The sequence below is a fragment of the Gopherus flavomarginatus genome, chromosome 1 (assembly GCF_025201925.1).
Source record: "Gopherus flavomarginatus isolate rGopFla2 chromosome 1, rGopFla2.mat.asm, whole genome shotgun sequence".
In the NCBI taxonomy this organism is placed as follows: Eukaryota; Metazoa; Chordata; order Testudines; family Testudinidae; genus Gopherus; species Gopherus flavomarginatus.
In genome coordinates, this window is record NC_066617.1 from 119154463 (window position 1) to 119169432 (window position 14970).

A 14970-nucleotide genomic window follows, 5' to 3' on the forward strand; every position below is an offset into this window, starting at 1 on the left:
CTTAGTATTTTTTTAAAACTTGGATTCTTCCTCCCCTTCTGCCCCTTTAAAATAGAAAGAAGGATTCTGCCACCTAACCAGAGAGGTTTGAGAGTGTGCCCACCCTTCACCCGACTTGGACAGCAGTGGCTCTTGTCCCAGGGACTGGGTCTGGGGGTTGAGTGCAAGCAAATCCAGCACTCTCTTGGAATGCAGGCAGGGACCAGTGCCTGGCACTGGACAGTGGGGAAGGGTAGGGTGCCCTGGCACTATGCACGCACACAGCATACAGGACACTGGAGTGCAGGGCAGGGTGCTGCCTGGCACTACGAGCATAGAGGGCACTGAGATGCAAGCAATGGTGCCTCCTGTCCAGTGGGGCAGAGCCTAGCTCTATCCTGGCTCAGAGTGGAGGGTGTTGGAGAGTGAGCCCACCCCACACTCATCCTAGACAGTAGCTTCTTTTATACAGGCCTGGGCCCAGCTTCCTGCTCCGGCCTGCTGGCTCTCACTGTTGGGAGGAGCTCACCACAGCACAATGTGTGCATCTGTGCACAGGTGGGCCCTCTCCTCACCACACACTACCCCATTCCAGCCATGGCAATGCCACTTGCTCAAGTTTGGCCCAGCTACCCCTCCATTGCGCCAGAGCGGTGGGGGACCAAATGTAAGTGAGCGGCATTGTGACCTGGCATTTGTTTATGGCTTGCAGCGCTGTCCACCTACCCCCAGTTGCTAACCTCTGATACAAACCAATGGCTACATGAAGAGGACACAGATCACATGCTGTCAAAGGTATTGCCAGCCCAGTTACCTGGTTTGGCCGCAGGAAGTTGACGTTGATATTGGGATACCGGGTGATAGGATCGATGCTGTATTGGCTGAAGTTTTTACTCACATTCTCAGGAGTGGTCTGAGGCAGCAGCCTGTAAATGCTTTCCCTGAGGGAAAAATACTAACTTCAGATCAGCAAGTAGGAGAAAGAGATACATCACCACCACTACCACCTTCAAAGTCAAGACCCTCATGAACTCAGAGGGTTAGAACACTCAAATTCACAAACCTACCCCTTCAGATATGAAACAACCAAAATCCAGTACTTAAGCACCTAGGCTGTTTATATTTTAATTCAGCAGGAATCAGGGAGGTGGTAAGAATAGAATGAGACAGATAATACTGAAAATATATTGCCATTATATAAATCAATAGTATGCCCTCGCCTGGAATTCTGTTTTCAGCTCTGGTCACCCCATTTCAAAAGCGACAATAGACATAAGTCGCCCAGAAACAGACAAAAAAAATTAGTAAATGCAAGGAGAGAATTCCATATAAGTGCTGGAAATGATTGGGACATGACAGATAGAGAGGAGACATGACAAAGGCATACAAAATAATAAATAATATGGACAAGATAAATCATATGTTCCTATTAAATCTCTTGTAAGAAAGAACAAGAAGATAGAATCAAATAAAAGCAAGCAAAATTAAAACTGAAAATAAAATATGTTTTTCCTCAGTGCATAATTAATCTGTGAAACTCACTGACACAAGGTGGTATTGACGTCAAGAGATTAATTGTAATAAAAAATATTTAATATGGATCATGAGACTGCCACAATTATATCAGACAGGATAAAAATATTAAGAATATAAACCCATGTGAAAGATGGCATAAGCCAACCTCTAACTGGCAAGCTTTAGAAAGAAGCTTGTCCTGTGGATAGGATATTCTATAACAAGAGCCAGCAACCTTCAGCCCGTGGTCCACCAGGATAATCTGCTGGCAGGCCACGAGACATTTTGTTTACGTTGGCTATCTGCAGGCATGGCCCCCTGCAGCTCCCAGTGGCCGCAGTTGGCTGTTCCCGGCCAATGGGAGCTGTGGGAAGTGGTGCAGGCCGCTGAGACATGCTGGCAACTGCTTCCCACAGCTCTCATTGGCTGGGAACTGTGAACCGCAGACACTGGGAGCTGCAAGGGGGTCATGCCTTTGGACAGCCAACATAAACAAAATGTTTCACGGCCCGCCAGTGGATTACCCTGATGGGCCGCGACCCCTATTCTATAATGATCCAGGATTTCTTGCACCTGGTTCTGGCCAATGTCAGACACAACACTAAATTAGAGGGACTCAGAACGGACAAAATTCGTGAGTTAATATACATGTTGCTAGTTTTGGAATTTCTTTCCATTTTATAATCAAATTGTTAAAGCGGACATTTTGCACCTATTTCTTTAATTAATTTCCTTATTAATTTCCTATTAATTGTTAGTAGAAATTCAGATTTAACAGAGGTTTTTCTACTAAATTTCATTCTTCAAAACACTCCTCTATGATGAAGACAAGTTCAGGGCATCATTAACATCCTTATTGTGAGAAGAGCACAAACTCAAGCACAGACTTGATAAGCTATATGCACAATCAACATCGCCTTCTGAAATACCAAACTTCCACACATCAAGGAAGCTGAAATGGTTTGAACAAGCTGAACTCTTATATTAGGACCCTAAAGTTATGTCCTATGTGTATTTTAAAAAAGTTCAAAATAATTTTGGATTGAAAGTCTAGAGAAGTTATCATTGTTAAAACCAATTTTTGAAGAAACTTTAATGACACTAAACAAAAATTATTTTTTTTTAATAAAAATACAGTTTTGGCCTCTGATACTACAAGGACTTATTCACATCATCAATTTCAAGAATACGTGCATAAAGTTATGTACCTCTTTAAGTGATGTACCTCAATATAGCAATTTTAAAAAAAAATTCAAAGAAGATACCTAACCAGCAGTGGAATTTTAAAAATGCTAGTGTGACATTTAAAACCCCCAGCATCTATAATTTAGTTCATTATAAATTTTAATCTAACCTAGCAATTGTACAAGTTTTCAAATTAGTGTTACAATGTCTCAGCTTGATTTAAATCAATGAGTTTTAGAGCTTTGCTGGTTTTCTTTTTAAAACAAAAACAAAAACAAACAAACAAACAAAAAAAACCTCAGTGATTTAAATCATTCCACCCTGGATGGAACTCTGGTTTGATCTGTAAAGGCAATTCCTATGCTGCTATGTTACCTGGAACAAAACATAAACAAACAAACAAAAAAGAGAGAGAGAGAGAGAGAGAGAGAAAATGCGCAAGCAGTAGATTCAAAGTGAAAATAAGATAGTGAATGTAGAGGCCAGATAAGGAATTAAATATAGACCATTATCTCCAAATTAAACAAAAAAATCACACACAGAAAAAATATTTACAAGATCACTGGAACTAGCATGTATTTCTGTCTCCCGGCTATTTCAAAGGCATCTATCCCCTTGGCATCTAAGCTTTTCTTCACCTAGACTGTATAGTTAAGGCTTAGAGCACTGATCAGACTCACTTTTTCCACCTAATACAATCCCAATAACCACCAAGAAAATATTCTCCTTTCCCTAATCTGCTTTTAACCAATAGAGAGTAGCACCAACACACTTTGGTCGCTATTCTGTTCCTCTCTGAATAGATTCCACTGAACCTTTGGTGCTTAGAGCAGCAAGTTAGAGCTGAGCACCAGTCTGCATGTGTTTTGAACCTGACCTTCACATGGTGGTGCTTCTGGCCAGTTCCCTCACCTTCTTGGGAAATCTTTCCCTTAATCAAACCACTCCAATGGGCAGCCTCCAGGAACACTAAAGGCACAGGGTTTGCTCCCTCCACCCCACTCTGGGTGCATATCTGTAACAGGACAAGGAATTGGAGTGGATGGTCAGAAGAGTGAGCCTTCTGAGCACAATTACTTTTCCACCTACCTCTGCCACCAAATCATTCTGTATTCAGATTAAAACTCACAACTAGACTCATTTCCCCACAATAATCCTCCATTACCTCTCTGCGAGGACCTCCAAAGGGCTAGTTCCCTGAGACCAGCTTCGTACCATCCAAGCAGAATCCATGGCAGCCAGAAAGCCTCTGGCTATTCCAGTGCCCATTGGCCAGAATGGCTAGATGTAATAGGTCACACACAAAAAAAAGAGGGGGAAGGGGGAAGAAAAGGTCATTTAGGAAAGGAAATAAAAAATGTTACCACGAACATATTTAGAGGGTAGCCTACTAGGATTTTATAACTCAGAGATTAGCTGGAGACTCTGGTTCCATCTGGGCTAGTAGAGGCCAAATGCATGGTGAACTGGCTGTGAACTAATCCACAGCTAGTGTTTCATTATTCCCGACAATGACTCACAGCCTGGAGCTGCTAAGAGCCTCTCTTGAAAAACAGATATTTCAAACTAACTACAGCATGCTAATTATTAACTATCCTAGCATAGTGTCCTCAGGGATTCTAGTGGTCACAACAAGAAGCAGGTAGAACAGATGCAATTTCAGCTGGTCTCTGCATAGAAGGTCACTACTATGCTGAATACTCACTGTTTTCCCACCATTTCTTCCCCCTGCTCCTCCCAATCTATTATATAAAACAGCAGTTGCCTTCCTCCTGATAAAACGCTCATAGCACAAAGGGAAAGTTGCAGTCATTTCAATGGTAATAGGGGTGCGATCACTTCCATTCATGGCTCACACAGTGAGTGAGCTGTTTAACACCTACCTCTAACAGACTGTCCCCAACCAGCGCCACGAGCAACTGGTGACCATTCTGCTCTCGCACCATCGCTGCATTCTCCGATGCGTACATACACGTGAAGTCAAACATGGCCACATCAGGTTGCCCATAGTGATTGATGGCAAAGTCCAGTGACGGCAGCTGCTGATTGGTAGAAAAATCAGCTGCTTCCCTGGCATAGTTGAGCAAAGCCTCCTGGTCCACATTCTCCCGTGAGAGTAACAGCTCTGTGTCTGCATAGTCCTACCAAAAGAGAGAAGAGTCAGAGTAGAAAAGCCATGTTGGGAGAGGGAATTTTAAGTTTAGTATCTGTAGACAATCTACAACTGTAGGTTCCGAGACTCCTCTGAGTCCACCGATTTAGGATCTTTCCCTAAATTATTTCATGATCATTAGTATCTAGGCCTCTAAGAGAAAACAATGTTTCTATCTCTTCTTCTTGCAAAGAGCCTTGACAACCCTGCTGGCATTTCTGAGCATGCCAACAGGCAATATGATCACTCCAGAGGTGTGCAAAGTATAAAAGTGGGCAGTGCCAGCAAGAGCAGTGGTTGTGAGGGTGCTTAGCATGCACACTACAAATGGAAAGCATATATGCTAAAGCTGGCAACAGTATCTTGGCCATAAATAATATGTAGAGTCACTTCCAAAAGGATACCGTCAACAACAGACGCTATAGCTTCATAAAGTTGTATAACTACAGCCTTTTGATGATTGTTTCTGAAGAAGCTTCATGATTACGTCACCTGCTAAATTCATTTTTTTACTTTTGAGTACATAAATACCCTTTCTATTCCATCTTTATAGGGAGTGAACTTCAGACTTTAGCTATAAAAACCTAAATCACACCAATATAAAAAGCTGAAGTGAACATTAAGAGCTTGTCTACACGGAAAAGCAATGCAGACTACAGAGGAGTGATTTCTAAAGCACGTTGTGTCACGCACTAACTGGTCTGTACAGATCCAGCTGGTGCACATTAAAAGTTCCCTAATGCACTTCAACATAGCGCTGTTTGACACAGTACTATGTTAACGTGCACTAGGGAACTTTTAATGCACACCAGCAGGTCTTTGAGGGCCAGTTACTGCGTTACATGTTAGTCGCTTTAGAAACCACCCCTGCCCCAGTCCCCAGCCTGTAGTACACGTTATCTCACTGGGTAGACATGCTCTCAGTGAAAGTATCCAGCTCAAGTCCTGTGAACTTCACTATAAGGGAACCATATCTGGGTTTAGTCTTGATTAAAACAAGCTTAGTGTGCACCAGCTTAGGGTAGTGGTCCCCAACCTTTTTGGCTGGCAGGCGCCAGCCCAAGGACCACTGCGGCGGTGGAGCACCCGCCGAAATGCCGCTGAATTTCAGCAGCATTTCGGCAGCAACACCTCTCGATGACGTCACTTGTCGGCGACAAGCGGCGTCATCGAGAGGCGTCACCACTGAAATGCCGCTGAAATTCAGCAGCATTTCGGTGAGTGCTCTCCCGGGGGCCAGGACGCAGGTGCATTAAGATGCCCCAGCAGGCGCAATGGTGCCCGCAGGCACCGCGTTGGGGACCACTGGCTTAGGGCATCTGAGCAAAGCAATTAACATACAATATTTTTACATGTTTATTTGGACAAATGTTTGAAATCTGATATCCAGGATCCCCCTAATATATTATTTCAAATCATTTTTCTCCAAGTCAGACTGACATACCCCATGTGAGATATTGCATAACATTCCCAAACCACTAGCAGGCCAGTTAGCAAAACAACTCATTGGAGAATATTACATTCTTGGTGATTAATATGCAGCTGCCTTGCCACAACCATAGGAGGCAGTTCTAAGGTACAGTCTGGCTCTGTATATTGTCAGAACAGACTTAATAGTGCAGTCCAGCTGTTGACAAATCAAGTGCAAATGAAGTGTTAGCCCATTGGTGTAAATGATAGTTAATTTAAACTCCTGTGCACTTCCCTCCATGCTCTGTTTTCAGACAAAAAAATGCAAGATCTAGAGTCCTACTTATTTCTTAGGACCAAAACCAACATTAAACTGATCTCTGTCAATACAAGTAATGGGTAAAGCTCCATCACAAGATCTCTTCACACTCCCAGTTCTTTCACCTCCACCAAACGAGGCAGAGCCACTGACAGAGTCTATGGGCCTTGCAGGACATTTCAACTTGCTATGTCCAGAAGCTCCAGATCTGAAGAGGGATGCAAATGAGTGCAGAGCAGAGCATGTAATCCTTTTCTAAGGACTCAATCTGCTTCCTCAAACAGGGCACTAGTCACAAGCCTGCCTTAAAAATCCTGCAGGCCATGTCCTAAGAAAGGCCTACCTCAAAACATTGAAGAGAAATCAGTATGCCTAGGTAAACATTAAACGCTCATTTATTTAATTCCCTTCAAAAATATACTCCCTTCTCCCAAGGTGCCAAGGCCAGATTGTCTCTTATGTCTAATACGGAGAGGTTTGGGAGAACGTAATACGCACATGCAGTATCACCCCTTTGTCCAGCAAACTCTGCTTTTTGGCCGTCATGACGAAGTAGTGAGTGTCATCTTTGTAGTAGACAATATTCTCCAAGTCAATACCTATGACAGAAAAAAGGGATGTAATAATACAAAGTCAGTTGTATGTTATATGTAGTACAAGAGCTCACAGCATCATTTGGAAGAGCTCTGGCTCAGCCCTCCTGGCCCATGTCAAGGTGAGGCCTGTGCACAGAGAATGTCTGATAGCACACATGAGACTCACCCATGCCTTTAAATGTAATGGAGGGCCCTGCCAAAATCCCCTAAAGCCTTGGAAAGCTCCAACCTACAAGGAGTATACACCAGACTGAAATTACATCAGCTGGTAACCCTTACAACAGAGAGAACTATTATATGGCTGCACTGAGCATTTGATTCACATGCTTTCAAGGGGTTTCAAAAATTGAACCTTTAGCTACACATAGACATCTCTCTCCCTCCCTAGCAGCCCTGACCTTGTTTTGATTCCGAAGCTTGAGTTCAGAGGAGTAGGGGAGAGAGAGAAAACATGGCATCCTAGTTTTTCCATGGAATGCTTGGACGGCTTACCACTTGTCCAAAAGTTAAAAAGCACAGCCCTCCATTACAAGCTACAATGACAAGCAGCTGAAGAACAAGCTGGAACAAATCAGCTGAGAAAGTGGGAGACAATCAGACAGACAATAGTGATGTACTTCCTGGATCAAGGGCCACATTACTCACTCATTCATTCGTGAAAAAAAGTAGCTTAAGGAGACAACTAGTGTAAAAAACTGTTAATTAGATAAACTCCTTCACATCTAGATATTTGCTCATTGTTCACAAACCTGTGGCTTCTCGCAGATCCTGGAAGAACTTCTGGTTAAATATGAAGGCCACGCCACTGATCTCCTCCACTTTGGCTTCGGCTGTGGTATTACGATTGATGAAGTTTGCTGTGATAGCAATTGCCAGCTTACCACGGAACTCCTTCCGACGAAATCCTAGGGACAGGATAGAGCAGAGATCATGAAATACAGCTCAAGTTCAGAGAAGACTCACACAGCCTGCTACAAAGCGGGCCCTTAAATATATGACAGAAGGGGTCAGATATTACAGACACTCTTCTTTACAGGGGAAGCAACAAAATCCTCTCTGAAAATTGCTTCACCAGGAAAATAAAACTTGGCTTTTTGAAGAAAAAAGAAAATGTCGGACTATACTGAAATGGCTCGCCTCTATCCCACACAGTGCAATGGCTCTTACAGGAATGATTTAAAATATCATTCCCAACCACCCCATTGATATGCCTAATAATTCCCCACATTATCTCAGAAGCAGGAGGTGCAAGTGCAAGGATTAGTCCACGTTAAAAAAAAAAAAAAAATCTAGAAAAAAAATACACCTGCTGCTTTGCTTGTAGAGAAAGATGAAGAGAATGGATGAGGAAGTGGTGATATAATTGGCTAATTGGATTCCTGAGGGCTGAAAGGGAGCTTGTGTATCCTCTGTCACATCTTTACAGCCTTTTAAGTGCTTAATATTTGGAAAGAGATTGGAGTGCAGCTCATACAGAAATTTTTTTTGGTTCAGCTCTACTGTGACCATTTAAAATAGAGACAATTCCACTGCTAAGTGTGTGTTGTGGAAAGTTCTCCATTGTGGATGCATCAGGAGCCATTACCTTCTAAAGTGTTTCTCCTGCCATCTCCTCCAATGACCACTTCAAATTCGTATTCTGACACCGGGTGTGTTTTTGGGTGGACCTGTGCACGCCAGCCTATCCCTATGGATAAACCCTCAGTTAATAATGTATTAGGTGCATCTACATACACAGATATTTTAAAAAAAAAAAAAAAAAAAAAAAAAAAAGAGCATAGGAATCACCTCTCACTTCCTACACAAACCATTTCTCACATCCCTGGGTTGGGAGGCTACACAGCTGATACTTTAACAGGTGGTATTAGCATGTTTTCAGGACCATTTTTGTACCCCGACTGCATCTAAAAACACTTGCAGTAGTAAGATCTAAGCCTATTGTACACATCGTTTCACTTAAAGGGAACCCAAACAGCTACAATCTACCAAAAGCTTTTAGACAAATGGGGTTTAATGGAACTAGGACATAAAGTATAACAGTATACTAGAGAGATCATTGTAAGGCTCTCTGTGTTACAAGATTGAAAAAGACTTTGCCCAATAGATTAAAAGTCCAACTTCTCATACGTTACTTGATCTGTTTGGCCAGTAACAAGACTGCCAACAACATCCACGGCAAGTGTGCACGGAAAATGATCTAAATAGCCACAACGCATGCAATGCAAGTGGTTGCTGTTACAAAAAAGTTCTATGCTATTGTAGGCGCAATGGGCCAAAATTCTGTAGGAACTATTGTAAACTGTAGCATTTTGTCCATTTCATCAGAATACATTAGGTACTTTTAGTTTTGTAAAGTAAAGAACGGAAGGTTAAGTTACTTATCTTATAGTAACTGGAGTTCTTCGAGTGCTGGCCCATATGAGTATTTGCAGGGAGTTTGCATGCGTTCTCTGTGATTGGGTCTGGAAATTTTTTCAACAGCTGTGTCTGTCAGTCCAGGACTGTGTCCTTCAGTTCCTCATGCCCTCATCTGGGAGCACAAGGGACAGTGTGGACTGACCGCTTCTCCTGTTCCTACTCTACCGCGAATCCGAAGAGGATCTGAGCAGAGGGGAAGGGAAGCAGGATGCCAATACCCATAAAGGACTATACAGTTTGAAGAACTCCAGTGACTATCTGGTAAGTAACCTTCCTTTCTTCGAGGGCTGGTTCTTGTGGATATTCACTGTGGGTGACTCCCGAGCAGTGACTACTGAGGGGTTGCTCTGCACCGAAGTTCACAAGATCACTGAATCAAAGGAAGCATCCACAGCGGAGGCTTGCATAAGGGCACAGTGCCAGATAACCATGTGAATGGAGCCCCGGGTTGTCACTCTGTAGGTCTCAAAAAGTGAGATTCCTTGCAGGGAAGCCATAAAGGCAGCTTGAGCTCTGGTAGAAAGGGCCTTGACAGACTAAGGAGAAGGGGTTCTGCCAGCTCATAGCAGAAGAGAATGGAGTTGGAAATCCATTCAGAGTGTCTTTGGGAAAATACTGCCTCTCCTTTCATCCTCTCAGCAAAGGAGACGAATAATCTCAGAGATCTTCTAATGGGCCTTGGCCTGTCCAGGTAGAAGGCCAGATCTCCGTGTACATCTAAGGTCTCCAGTCCTCCTCATTATTGTGAGGTCTCAGATAAAATACAGGAAGGTGAACCTTCTGGTTCAAGTGAAAATCAAGAGGAATCATGAGGACAAACTTGGGATGCAATCTCAGGGATACTCTGTCTCTGTGAAAGACAGTATAACGTGGGTCCACCACCAGGGCCTCAAATTCACCCGCTCTCTTGGACGAAGAGTTAGCTGTTAGGAATGCCACCTCCATCAAAAAGCGTAAGAAGGAAAAGGAAGCCAGAAGGTTCAAATGGCAGGTTCATAAGTGCCGATAGTATCTGGTTCACATCCTAAGCAGGCATAAACTTTGAAACTGGTGGGAAGTTTCTGACAATGCCTTTTAACAACTTTACTGTTATGGGGTGGGTAAATACCAACAGTTCTCTATCAAAGAATGAGAAACACTGATAGCTACTTGCGTACCCATACTGAACTGATGGATAGGCCCAATGACTTAAAGGAGAGGAGACAGTCCAAGATAAGAGGAATTCTGGACTTCTTCAGAGGCAAATGATGCTCTGGTATCATAGGGAGAACCGCTTCCATTTGGTAGCATAACACTTTCTTGTTGAGGGTTTCCTGTTATTGAGAAGGATGGATTGGACCTCCTCCAAGCAAGATCTGTGTAAGTCTGCTGTCCATCCAATAACCAGTCTGCCAGATGGAGAGGTGTGGTGGTGGGATGGTTGGGGATGCTTCCTTTCTGTGGCAGTAGGCTAGGGGTAGCTGCAGGTGAATGCATGAGCAGGAGGCCGTCTGCCCAGCTATGGTGAACCAAAACTGCCATGGCCAACATGGTACTATTAAAATCACTGTTGCCTTTTCCCACTTGATCTTTCTGAGGATGTGAGGTAGGAGGGGAATGTGAGGGAAAGCATACTTCATCAGGTCTGACTATTGCACTGGGAAGGCATCTCCTCTGAAGTCAGGCCCCTGTGAGTCTTGAGAGCAATTGGTCGGGCACTTCCTGTTTCCATCAGTTGCAACAAGCTCCCATGATGGGAATCCCCACTGGCAATAAAATCTGCTGGACTAATGACACGTGGTGCTTCCTCTTGCGAAAATGCCTACGGTGTCTGCTAGGGAGTTCATTACTCCTGGTAGATACATGGCATAGAGGATAATCTGATGCTGTATGCACCAGTTCCAGAGTTTGACTGCTTCTCTGCAGAGCGGGGTAGACCTTGCTCTGCCATTTGTTTGCATAATAAACAGTGGCCATGTTGTCTGACCTGACCTGGACATCAGTGGACCAGATGAAGGGCAGGAACCTCTTATGCTCTTCGTGTACTGCCTGAAGCTCAAGAACATTGACATGGAGTGTGGATTCTTGCAGAGTCCAGGAACCCTGAGCTGCATGGTTGTCCAGATCCATTCCACAGCCCAGCAGAGAGGAATCCATAACAAGTGTCTTTGTGGGTGGCACAGGAACAAAAGGAACCCTACACAAACATTGCCTCTCTTTTCCCACTAGGTGAGTGATATCTGAGGAAGTGAGACTTTTGTCTAGGGGGTCTTTGCTCAGAGTGTAGACCTTCCTCAGCCACGCCTGGCGACCGTGAAAATGGAGCCTCGCAAAGGGGGTCAAAGTAAATGATGCAGCCAGGTGACCTAGCTAGATGAAGTAAGACTGGACTGATGTCTGAGGGCTGAGAAGAAGGTGAATAATGAGGTCTATCTTTGCAAGGAATCTATCCTGTGGTAAATAAGTTCTGGCTGCAATAGAGTCTAGATTTGCTCCAGTAAATTCTGTAGTTGTTGTGGGTGTTAAAGTGAACTTTCCTGGATTTACCTGAAATCCCAAGGAGTGACTCAGGTTGAGTAGGGAGATGAGTGCTACCTGCGCCTTGTGATACAGTCCTCTTGTGAGCAGCCAATAATGTAGGCAGGGAAATATAGAGTTGTATTGACAGTGCAGGTGTGCTGCCACCACTGCCATTACTTTTGTATAAACCCTTGGGGCTGCTGAAAGGGCAAAGGGGAGCATCATGTACTGGAATGCACTAACCTCACTGTGAAACACAGCAATCTCCTGTGCGCTGAATGGATGTCAAAATATGCGAACAAGTGTCCTTCAAATCAGGAACTGCAAATCAGTCACCTTCATTCAAGGAGCAGATTATAGCAGGCAGGGTAGACATTCTGAATCTGGAGTAGCAGATGATGATGTTCAGTTTCCTGAGGTCCAGGATGGCCTCCAGCACACTTTTCTTTTTGGAGATTAGGCTGTATGTGAAGTAAAGGCCCTTCCCCTTGTGATGAGGGGATACAAGCTCTATAGCCCCTAGCTGGATTAGGAAGTTCAGTTCTTGTCTGAGAATCCTCTCATGACAGGGGTCTCTGAACAGGGGCAGATTTTCAAGGGGGTGGGACAACAGGAATTTGATTACATACTCAGTTGCAATGATGTCTAAGACCCATTTGTCTAATGTTATGAGATGTCCACAAGAAGAAAACAGGTCAGGGGAAAACACTGAAAGAGCGAATGGAAACTGTTTGTGCCTGGACTGGCTGATGGCTCATGAACATCCCATCAAAATGTCTTGCTAGGTGTTTGAGTCTGGAGAGCGGATGGCTGTAGTATGATGTGTTTGTCATGTTGCACCCTCTGACGTCTTTTCAGGAGTTCATAGGCCCTCTGGTGGTAGAACAGCTGAGGGGTTGGCTGGTATGTTTTGTTAAAAATTTACACCTTATTTCCTGTCTGAATTTTTCTAGCTTCAACTTTCAGCCATTGAATGTTATACTTTTCTCTGCTAGACTGAAGAGTCCATCATCAAGTATTTGTTCCCATCGTACTTACAGACTGATCAAGTCACCTTTTAACCTTTTCTTTCATAAGATAAATAGATTCAGTTCCTTGAGTCGATCACTATCTGGCAAGTTTTCTAATATTTTAATCATTCCCATGGCTCTTCTCTGAACTCTCTCCAAATTTATCAATCATCAACTGGATCTCTTTGGGGAACTCCACTGATTGCAGCAAAGATATCTGCCTCATGACCATCAAGGTCACCATAGCACAGGAAGCCAGGTCCGCTGCATCAAGAGGCACCTGAAGGGACGATCTAGTTACCAGATTCCCTTCATCTAGGAATAGCTTGGAATTGAGGCCTACAGTCCTGCAATAGTTTACTGAAGAACTCTGACAGCTTGTTGTAGTTAATGAAGTCATACTTTGCCATGACTGCCTGTTAGTTCGCAATGTGGCATAGTAGTCTGGCTGAAGAAAAGTTCTTTCTGATGATGGCACCATTGTCCAAAGGAGTGGACCTGGGTTGGTATAGTCTGTTCCACACTATGGCTGCTCGGACAATCAGAGAGTTCAGCTTAGGGTGTGAAAAAAGTACTTCTCCCCCTGGAAGGAAACAAAATATTTCCTTTTCAGTCCTCTCAGGGGTCAGGGAACAGGTGGCTGGTGTGTACCAAATGCCCTTAGCAGGCTCTAAAATGGGCTTATTAATAGCGAGAGTCACCTTGGAAGGATCTGTATACTGGAGAATATCCAGAAGTTTGTGTAGGATCATGAACCTCTTCCAGTGTACTCTGGAGGGTTTCACTGATCCTCCTCAGAAGTTCCTGGTACTGCCTGTAGTCCTCTGGAGGGGAGAGAGAGGGTAGTGCCATTGCTTCATCTGGAAATTAAGATGATGCTGTTGGCAGATCTAGCAGTACTGACTTGTCCAGTTGTTGTTCTTCCATATGATCCTGAGGAGTTGAGGCTTCTCTCTTGGAGGAAATTTCTGCCAAAAGTGATGCCCCCAGCTCCTCAGTCTGAGGCTCGACAGCACGGATCCCAAGAGCTCCAGTATCGTCAGTGTGTACGCCCATATATGGTTACAGAAGCAGGTCCCACAGGGGGGTACCACTGGTCCCCAGCTGCATAGTATAGGTCATGGGGATGTAGGGGCCTCTGGAAACCACCTGGACCGATGTCCCATGTCGCGATCATTGGGGGAACCAGTGGTGTCACATCCTGTTCATCTGCAGAGTAACAGTCATCCAACACTATAAGTGGGTCTGTTGGGATCATCTGTCTTGGGGCAGGATGGCCAAAGGTAGACCTCCGCGAGTAGCGTCCCAACAGCGTTGAAGCGTCCATGGACCAGCTAGCACACAGGACCAGTGAACAACATGGGAACAGTGTAGTGATCTCTCTGACTAGAACTGAGTCCTATGGTTTTGGCAACTCAGGATCTGTGTAAATCACCAGGTCCTTGAGACGGCTGTAATGATGTTTTAGGAAGGAGAACTGGCCAGGTACTTCAGTACAGGTTGGTGTTCTGAGGTGGGGCTGGGCACAGGTCTCGGTGGGGTGCAGTGGGTGAGTTCTCTTTCCTATCCTTACACACCTCTGTGGAAGTTTAGTGCCGGAAGCACCTGGCCCGTGCTCCCTGTGAGCTCTGGATGAACCCGCTCTGGAGCACAGAGTCTCACCTGGTATCAAGGATTGGGAAAAGGCAGACCTTTTCTTGGTGGTCTTATGCAGTGATTTGTCTCTTTCTACAGTGGTTTCTCCTTTCCTCTTCATATCTTTGTTTCATGGAGTCCTTGGGGCTGCTGGAGAATTTTGAGCTGGCAAACGCTGTTGCTAGTGAGGCACTGTCCGGAGGCTCTGACCAACAAGAGGGGGAGCAGAAGGGTTCCAGATCTGACAGGGCT

General features: G+C 44.4%; 1 protein-coding gene across 1 annotated transcript in view; it reads right to left on the minus strand.

The window, feature by feature from the left end:
- Positions 1-14970, minus strand: part of MICAL3 (microtubule associated monooxygenase, calponin and LIM domain containing 3) — a 171057-nt gene that overhangs the window by 136452 nt on the left and 19635 nt on the right. Inside the window, exons 5-10 of the mRNA XM_050920677.1 lie at positions 8742-8843; positions 7906-8061; positions 7059-7159; positions 4563-4820; positions 3845-3960; positions 794-920 (exon numbers count right to left, since the gene is read on the minus strand). Coding sequence (XP_050776634.1) covers positions 794-920; positions 3845-3960; positions 4563-4820; positions 7059-7159; positions 7906-8061; positions 8742-8843 — 860 coding nt within the window. The remainder of the gene's footprint in view (positions 1-793; positions 921-3844; positions 3961-4562; positions 4821-7058; positions 7160-7905; positions 8062-8741; positions 8844-14970) is intronic.